Source organism: Gadus morhua, chromosome 8 (assembly GCF_902167405.1).
Source record: "Gadus morhua chromosome 8, gadMor3.0, whole genome shotgun sequence".
Classification (NCBI taxonomy): domain Eukaryota; kingdom Metazoa; phylum Chordata; class Actinopteri; order Gadiformes; family Gadidae; genus Gadus; species Gadus morhua.
The window spans coordinates 20629191-20639305 of record NC_044055.1 but is presented as its reverse complement, the minus strand read 5'-3'; the positions used below and the strand labels follow the sequence as shown (position 1 = coordinate 20639305).

General features: G+C 42.1%; 1 protein-coding gene across 3 annotated transcripts; it reads left to right on the top strand.

Moving 5' to 3' along the window:
- Positions 1-30: 30 nt before the first annotated feature.
- On the top strand, positions 31-8516 carry LOC115549208 (aerolysin-like protein). Of its 3 annotated transcripts, none has more exons than XM_030364265.1 (6): positions 31-71; positions 2851-3305; positions 4051-4495; positions 5905-6397; positions 7071-7740; positions 7773-8516. In XM_030364265.1, the coding sequence occupies exons 2-5, from the start codon at positions 2861-2863 to the stop codon at positions 7539-7541; spliced, it is 1854 nt and encodes a 617-aa protein (XP_030220125.1). In that variant the 5' UTR covers positions 31-71; positions 2851-2860; the 3' UTR covers positions 7542-7740; positions 7773-8516. The 3 variants fall into 3 exon arrangements, with proteins under 3 accessions (XP_030220125.1, XP_030220124.1, XP_030220126.1); XM_030364264.1 differs by lacking the exon at positions 31-71 and adding an exon at positions 724-792; XM_030364266.1 differs by lacking the exon at positions 31-71 and adding an exon at positions 910-1119.
- The last annotated feature ends 1599 nt before the right edge of the window (positions 8517-10115 follow it).

The following is a 10115-nucleotide window of genomic DNA, read 5'->3' as shown; positions in this document are numbered from 1 at the left end:
CAGCCAATAGCTATAGGCCTGTTGGGCGTGGCTCAGGAACACTTCGGGCGCTACTCCGCTGCTGGCTGCTGGTACGTTTTCCATCATGACTGAGCGATGGTGGACGCTATGGTCTGGTCATATTTTTGCGCATTGATCGATTATAACGCATACTACAAGTATTCTAGTCGACAAATGGTGGCTGAATCAGTCTTTTAAGATGCAAAGCAGAATTTGGCATGAAAAAATTCATGCGGGGGGAGACTGCATTCAAATGTATCCACAGACGTGATTACTGACTAATGTATAATAATGATCTTTATTGGCCCTCAACAGGGCCGGTGTGGGTGTCAGATTCATAGATATATTATATTAATATATATATCTATGGCAACTACGAGGTAGTACCAAAGGGAGCAATTCTTCGTTGACACACATGTTGAACAGGTCGTTTTCACACTCTTATTAAACCTATTTACAGCCTGGTCCAAAAAAAACATTCTAGCCAGTATGTTTAGTTCATATCTCCATGAAAACAGGTGTGTGAGGGTGTGACAATTTTTTTAGGAGGCTAGTTTTTACTTTATTGGAGGTTAAAATGTATGAATAATTAGGGGCGCGGCCTCTTGAGTGAAATAATAATAATATTATTATTATAATAATAAAAATAATTAGCTAATGTTGCTAATTCGGTGTACGTCACCTAGATGGGCGTAATACCCTTTTTTGGTTAAAGGAAATGAGGCGGAGTCAAACTATGACGTGTCAAACTAAGATGGCGATGCGCATTTGGATGCAGTTGGAATAACAGAGGTCTGCCTGGATGCTACATCCATTTTATATATTATTTATTGGATTGACGCAGGGCAGCGTTCGCAGCCGTTCCGCGGCGCGTACGTCCCCGGTGGAAATCAGGCGTAACTGTATATAAATGCCAACTATTTAAATTGTAACTGTAACAGAATACAGTTACTTATAATTTGTGTTCTGAATACGTAACGCCGGTAGGCCTACATGTAGGCTATTCCGTTACTCCCCAACACTGAGCATAACTAAACTTTGAAAGATGTGTCTCATAACCATAATGCTATACGATGTGACAACAGTATCCCGAGCCCCATAGGCCCACTTTCTTAAATGGTGATTAGAATTGACTTGATGGATTTGATATTAGAAATGAGAACATTAATCATTAATGTGTTAACGAGTTTAGCATTTTTTTATTAAATTGATCACATATGGTGCAGTGTGCATTTGCAAACTCAATGTGATTTCCCTTAGATGTTTGAGTGTTTTAGCCGGATACGGGACTAGTCTAGTCTAGAACTAGTGAGGGAGGGGGAAAGAACGGCTTGGACAGGGAAAACAACCATATAGAATAGATCAATTTGCGCTGGGGGAAGAAAAATCTCAATTTGTGGTGGTCGTTGTTGATTCTGTGGCGCCGCTGTCTGTTGTACTGCTTTGAATAGTATACATTTACATATGTCACACACACACACACACACACACACACACACACACACACACACACACACACACACACACACACACACACACACACACACACACACAAACATATACAAACACAAGCACACACAAACACGGAGAGGGACACACACACACACACACACACACACACACACGTGTGTGTGTGTGTGTGTAAATGTATACTATTCACTATAGTTTGTACAGACAACCAAAGTAAAATGTATAAATAGATGAATAAATATTAAAAAATCTTTTAATAACACAATAATGCTGCCATATAATTTATGTACTTTGTACAGTATATTTAAGCAATAGATCACGCCACTGACGCCCGGCTGTGGTATGTGCTCATTATACCACTGTTAAGGGGCGTTGTCCGGCCCCGACGCGCAGCGGAGGGCCGGCAGCCCCCTTCACAGTGGTATAATGAGCACATGCCACTGACTGAAGTGATCTATTGCTTTTATACAATGGTTACTGTTATGGCGAAACGAAAGTCATAGACACACTACATTTAAAAAGAAACCAAGAAAGTCAAAATAGCCGTTTTTATTAAAGAATACAAAAAAGTAGTCCCTCCTGGCTGCCGCTATGCATCGACGGTCGCTATGCAACACACTTTAGCGTCCCTCCGAGAGAAGGCTCCGATAGAGCGGTTCGCCGGCAATATATCCTATGGAGCAGTTCACTCGCCGTGTGCCTAAGCTTTCGTTAGTCTCTCCATCGCCTTGCTCACTCCCGGAGTAACAACATTTACACGCTCTCCATCATCCAACATATGTTTTACTTTGTAACTGTTTCTACCTCCAGGCGCGGAGTGATATGCAAACTTTCACAAAATGATCGGGCGTCATAGCAGTTGTGTATACGCTAATTATACAACAGTTGGGAACCAATCAGATCGCTGGATTTAGGTCCCCCATTGTATAAATATATATATACTTTGGATGGACAATATATATTGCAGAATGTCCTTTTCCATAATTGTATATGATGTTTCAGGCATTTTATTTCCTTTCCCATGACCCCCATTTTAAAACAATCGAATATCCTGGATAATTCAGAAATGCACCTGACAATCACCATAAAGAAATAACTATTAAGGCAATTGGTGTGTAAATAAATAACATTGTATCATTGTGAAAGTTAATGTTGTGACAAATATTTCTCGATAATGATCCACTTATTCTTACTTACTTTTAAAGAAAAAGAATACTTATAATAACATATTTTATATGTATACACCGCCAGCTTTGGTTGTCGATAAGTTTTCTCCATTGGATCTTGTTCTTTGAGTCCCTCTTACAGCTCGTAATGTCTGCATCTTTTGTCGAGCATTTGGAGGATGCATGAATATATTGATGTACATTTCTGTTTCAGGTTATTAAACATGAAGACTAAACTGGAAGTCATCGGTGGACAGGGAGGCAGTTCATTTACTTTTACTGGCCGTGACAATGGTGCCACCCTCAAGAAGATTGGAGTGGCAGTGGGCGGCTGGCAGATCAAAGCTGTGCGGGCAGAACTGACTGACGGGCATGTGAAGACCTTTGGAGAATCAGTCACTTTCAAAGAGTTTACGTTCGAACCTGGCGAGCGCTTCACCAAGCTGTCCCTGTGGGGGAACGATGATGGCTCACGTCTGGGTGGCATCAGGTTCTCGACGAGTTCTGGACGCGAGTTCTTCGAGCAGATGACTGGGAGTGTCCTGAAGACCGAGTACCCTATCAATGTGGGGTCTGGAGTCTGCCTGGGATTGCAGGGGAAAGCTGGCTCAGACATCGACTGTTTGGGATTCCTCTTCATCAAGGCCAACACGAGCATACCACAACGCAGTGAGTAGAATGTGTGTGTGTGCCTTGTGTGTTAACAGTTTTAATGTGTAACCGGATTGCAGCCAGAAGAAGTTTGTGTTACCACATCTATTATTATGATCTAATCACGCTTATTAATATGTTCTTATGTATGTTAAGCCTTTGAAGCGTAACAAGATTGTGGTTAAACTGGTCTGATGTATATTTTTGGTCTTCTACCTACTTAGTGTTTGAAATGTTTTAATAAGGAGGCTATGGGGGTACCAAGTAATAATGTAATACTTTTGAGTAATAATGCATGAATATCTAATTTGCCATAGGCCGAACCATCTGTCTTATCAGGATTATCTGTTTATCCCTTTTTAAAAGAAGTGAAATTGAATAAAGGAATATTGAATAAATTGCATTATTAAAAAAAAGAAAAAAAAAGACCATAAGAGGAAGTGACAACCCCCCCCCCCCCACACACACACACACAAACACACACACACACACCCACAGTCATACAAGTGTTGACTCGCTTGCAAAGACCACATGTAAATACACACTATATCTGCTGAATCAGGTCAGAGTTGTGTTAAATAATTACAAGGCATCACATTAAATCTCTGTATGGGTGTGTGTGTGTGTGTGTGTTTGCGTGAGGGTACGTGCGTGTGTGTGTGTGTGTGAGCGTGCATGCGTTTGTGCGTGTGTGTGTGTGTGTGTGTGTGCGTGTGTGTGTGTGTGTGTGTGTGTGTGTGTGTGATTCCATCCCCGTGCTCAGTGTTCAAGTGGTTGGGCAGGCTCACCTGCCTCTTCCAGCGGGGGTCCAGCAGTGAGTCAGCCCCCGTTGATGAAGACCGCGATGACCCCCGCGCCGCTGGCACCCTCTCCCCGGTCTACGAGGCCACCATGGATGACATGAGAGCCATGCTGCCGCGTACCACAAGCTACGCTCGCTCCAGTGACAAGGAACAGGAGAAGGAGGCCAACGACATGTCGCCGCCTAGTGGCCAAAACACAAAACAGGACGAGCCCCTCGCACCTGAAGCTCCCCAGGCCAATGCCGTGACCCCAACCGAGGTGACAGAGAGTCATGACGGTGTAATCAGCTGCCCTAGCCCCCCTACAACCCAGGGTACCTTCAAAGACTCCACAAGAGAGGGGGAGGAAGTGGAGAGGACGGAGAAGGGCCCTGAAGTGGAACAAATATCTGACCATGTTTCTGGGTAGGCTATAACTGCTTTTTGTTTGTATATGTTTACAATAAACCACCTGCTCATCTCTCTAACAGAACGCCATTCTCTGTATGGGTGTTTTTGGCGGGAGAGAGGGCGGGACTTTCACGTTGAGTGGCAGTAGAGAGAGGGACGGACTTCTGATAGAGGGATATCCGTTTCTGTTGCATGTTTCAGATATTGCTTTGGTCAAAATGCGTATGTAATCTCCATAGTTATTCTACTTTTCATCATTCTGTCTGCTCCGGGCACTGTTGACTGGCGTAAACAACTCCCAGTGACTTGATGGATTTGATATTAGAAATGAGAACATGTCATTTCCCTTAGACGTTTGAGTGTTTGAGCCGGAGACGGGACTAGTCTAGTGAAGTCTATGCGTGGAGAGGAGGGACAGACAAACGCATGATTTTAGTTTGTGAACGAGTGAGGGAGGGGGAAAGAGAGCGGCTTGGACAGGGAAAACTACCATATAGAATAGATCAATTTGCATTGGGGGAAAGAAATTGCAATTTGTGGCAGTCAGTGTGGATTCTGTGGCGGTGCTGTCTGTTGTACGACTTTGAATAGTATACATTTACATATACATGTGCAGTGGCGGCTGGTGTAAAAAATTCTAGGTGGGGCACTTTTTTGCCAGGAATGGAATTTTGTCATTACAGTGCATGGCCATTTGGCCTTTGTACAGGCGATTCTTTTAGGCGTACCTTTGCCACATGCAAGGGCATAAACAAAACCATTAACTACATTGATTGATTCGATTGCCTTTTAAGATGCAGTAGGCTGCATGTCACAAACGAATATGGTGGAGCAATGTTATCACTTGTTACTCCAACTTTTGATCTTAAAATAAATATCAAAGTAACTATCTTCAATGATTAATGTTTTTACAGACAATCAAAGCTATCAAAGTAAAATGTATAAATAGATGAATATGAAACATTCTTTTAATTACATACTATAGACAGTATACATTGCAGAATGTCCTTTTCCATAATTTTATATGGTGCTTCAGGCATTTTATTTCCTTTCCCATGACCCCCATTTTAAAACAATCTAATATCCTGGATAATTCCAAAATGCACCTGACAATCACCATAAAGAAATAATTATTAAGGCAATTGGTGAGTAAATAAATAACATTGTATTATTGTGAAAAGTAATGTGGTGACAAATATTTCATAATAATCATCCATTTATTCTTACATTATTTATGAGAAAAATAATACTTATAATAACGTATTATTTTATATATATACACCGTCAGGCGCCAGCTTTGGCTATCGGTACGTTTTCTCCCTTGGATCTTGTTCTTTGATTTCCTTTTGCAGGTCGGAATGTCTGCATCTTTTGTCAAGCATTTGGAGGATGCATGAATATATTGATTTACATTTCTGTTTCAGGTTATTAAACACGGCGACTACACTGGAAGTCATCGGTGGACAGGGAGGCAGTTCATTTACTTTGACTGGCCGTGACAATGGTGCCACCCTCAAGAAGATTGGAGTAGCAGTGGGCGGCTGGCAGATCAAAGCTGTGCGGGCAGAACTGACTGACGGGCGTGTGAAGACCTTTGGAGAATCAGTCACTTTCAAAGAGTTTACGTTCGAACCTGGCGAGCGCTTCACCAAGCTGTCCCTGTGGGGGAACGATGACGGCTCACGTCTGGGTGGCATCAGGTTCTCGACGATTTCTGGACGCGAGTTCTTCGAGCAGATGACTAGCATGGGCCTGAACACCGAGTACTCTATCGATGTGGGGTCTGGAGTCTGCCTGGGATTACAGGGGAACGCTGGCTCAGACATCGACTGTTTGGGATTCCTCTTCATCAACGCCATCAAGTCGTCTGTGCTAACTGACATGACCTATCCCAGCCTGGCCATGTACACACCCCAGGTGAGTGCTGCTATGTGTGGAAGACCTGAGTCAGAATATGGCAGGAGGCCATATTCTGGCTGAAGTGGGCCAATACATTTCAATTAACTGTTTCTTAATTAACTCCGAAAAGCTATTGAAATTGAGTAATTTTCATGTAGGAATAGCACCTGTTTTTGTAGTAGTTTGTGCCCAGGACAGAAATGTGCATGTATTTTTCCTCCTTCATATCACTAACAAAAGCATGTCTTATACCTATCTTTCATAGGGCAGATTACTCTTATATATTAATCGAACATATTTTATAAAGCCCTTTTTATATCAGTAGTTGTCACAAGGGGCTTTCTTTAAAGAAGAATTCAGAAAGATTTGTTCTGCTCAAATGCTTGTTGGCCCACTTAGTCGTTCCATAAAGGACAAATTGATGAGTCTTGTCCACCATAGAAGCATTATCATTTGATATGGGGTTGACAGTTATGTCTTTTGTTTAATTACATTAGGTCAATAAAATAGTGTCAGCACTTAAATCTTTTGAATTTCACCCCCGGGGGATTAATAAAGTGTTAAAGTCTAAATGTTAGACTAAATAAATAATATTTTGATATTTTCTGTACTGGTTATTAAGTATATTTTGTGTGTTGCCTGAACATTATGCATATTTTTTGTGTTTTTCTGTCTGTGTGATTTAATGTAGGTCAATAAAGAATATATAAAATCATCATCTCATCAAAACGACACTACTGCAGCTCAAGAGCATAAATGTGCGTACAGCCGATCTGTGACCAAGTCTACCACCTGGAGCACCACCACCAAGATGGAGGGCACCGTCAACATGTCTGTTCATGCAGGGATCCCGAAACTGGTGGGGGGGTCTGGTGGATTTAGCTTGACCACGGGAGCAGTGCTGTTGTCCACAATGAACTCCTCAGAGACCATAACCGAATCAGATGAGGTCAATGTGACGGTCCCGGCACGAAAGACCGTGAGCATTGAGTTGACAGTGGGTCGAGCAGACATCAACCTCCCCTACTCAGCCACAGTTAAAATCACATGCATGAATGGCAGCGAGCTGGTCTTCCCATCCACTGGCAACTACAGTGGTGTGGCTTACACTGCAGTGCATTTAAAAACCACTGAGTCTGATTATGTTATGAATGTTGAATAAGATGCGTCAACATCTTATTGTGCACAGTTTTAATATTGATTACATAAAATTGGTTTGATTGCTCTTGCAGTGACTGTCACAGATACATACATCATCATTATAAACCTGCTTGCGTTTCCATGTCCATCCTTAGAGCTTGCAAAACAATATACGAAAAAATGTCTGTCTAGCTAATGCCATTATTTAACGTTTCAGCTTAAATAATGGCATTAGCCATTATTGGCTAATGCCAATAATGGCCAGTCCAACAGCCTGGAAAGATAATACGTTTCTGAACACTTCCAGTCAGATGCTAATCTTACTACTATAATAGCAGGCCTGTCGCACCAGTTACTCAAGTTGGTCATGTGCGCATGTGCCAAGCTGCCTGCAGCTCACACACACACACACACACACAGCACACGCAAACCCATACACCGCAAGCACTAGGGATGGGCACGGTAATTCGAATATTTGATTATTCGAAACGGTGTGGGTAGTTGACTTTGAGATTTTTTTCAATTTTTGCCTTAAGTTCATTCAATATATTCATTAGCTATATTAATAGCATATTGTTCATTAAACGTGTATACTAATGCCATTCAATACTTGCGGAAGCGATTGTAAATCGCTTCCGCACCCGCCTATCCCCCGAGCACGTAGATATGCACAATTTTTTTAACAAGATTGACTGAGTGATGCAGTAGGTGGGCTTATGTGTTACGTTAACTGGAATTGTTTTAGACATATTGTATTTCCGTCTTACACTAAATATATTTTTGTTGATGAGGCAGGCCCATGCGCTGCAACTGGAGTTCTGTTGATATGCAAGCCCCACCAGTAGGCTACTTGTACTTTTTGATGCTGTGCTTCAGTTACTTGAATTTATTCAGTTTGTGCCTTAAATTTACTCTAATCTTATTTTAGTTTGTGCCTTAAGTATGCAATACTGTTCATTCATATTCTTGTCAAAAATTATGGTTTCGTTTGATTCAGCATACTGATTTCGAGTGGTATTTTTCCTTCTAAAATGCTCAATTGAACAAATTGGATTTGATTTCCTTATTTATTTAACTAATAGAGATGGAAATCGAATGCCTTTGTTAAGGGAAGGCCAGATCACGGAAGAACTTCAGACTTCATTATGAGTGCGCTACACATTATTAGTTTTTTTTCATAGTTCGGTTAACCGGTTACTCAAAAATGAAATTGCAGAATATTGAGATGCCTTCAAATGCATCTCAAGCACGCCCATACACAACACATGCACACTACGCACACACACGCACATACACGGAAATGCACACACGCGCACACCGCACGTCAAGACAAATACACGACACACTCGAGGTAAGACGTTATGTTTTTAAACATAACGGCTACGCCATCGACAAACGCGCAGGTAAGAACACAGACGCACACACCGCATCGAAACTCGCCCTGAAACATAACGGCTCCACCATCAACACATGCGCAGGTAGGAACACACACGCACGCGCACACCGCAGCGACACTCGCCCAGGTAAGACGTTATGTTTTTAAACAACGGCTCCGCCATCGACACACATGCCCAGGTAAGAAGCTTTGCAAATGATATAGTTCAGGGCCCCGTTTCCCGAAAGCATCTTTAGCCTAAGTGGTTGGTGAAGTGCGTCGTACCAACATCGTTGTTTTCACTTTTGTTTCCCGAAAGCATCGTTGGTAACGAACGTCGTGGAATGACTCGTAGTACGAGGGCTCCAGGGGTACTCGTAGGGTCCTAAGAGCCCTATGTTGTTAGTATTTACTAACTTTATGCAAGGTCTACGTTCGTGCAGTACTCGGCGTTGACTCGTCCTAAAAATACAATATTGTAAATTATATCACATCAAAAAAGTGGTAGCTAACGTTAGTTGAATCAAGCAAACAAATAGCTGTTGTTTTTGCTCCAAAAAGCTTGACTTACCTTGAATTTAACAGATAGTTCCTTCAAATTAGGGCTGTACGGTATGGACTAAAATGTATATCACGGTATGATTTGAGGCATAGACGGTAACGGTATTATATCACAGTATGTTAATTGTATCTTCTAATTTCGATATAAATGCTTCTGAAGGGGTAAAATACTGGTAAGGCAGCAAAACTGCATAAAAAAAATTAAAATCTTTTCTCAAGTTACTTCCATCTCTGAAAAACACTAATGTTTAATAGTATGGATTTGTTTCTCCACTTGCTTGCGGACCTTGTCGTATAGTTTCGGCATCTCAATTTGGCTGAAGTGTGTGCGAGTAGGTAACGCGTACCTGGGATCGACTGTTTTGACCATCTCTTTATAGCCCTTTCTATCAACATTTTGAAAGGGAACCATGTCCTTACACAGGCTAACAGTGACGGTGTTTGTTATCTCGTTCCACCGCTGGCATTTTGCCGTAAGGACTGGCTTTGGAAAATGCCTGCAGAAGCGATGGGACTCTCTAAATCGACACCACTTCGGCCTGGGCGGGACTTTACGTCCTACGTCACTCGCTATGGGTTTGCATGTGTGCGCGTAGCCGTTTGTCTCAAGGATCTGTGCACGAAGTCCCTTGCACTACAGATTACGAGCGTCAGTGTCGT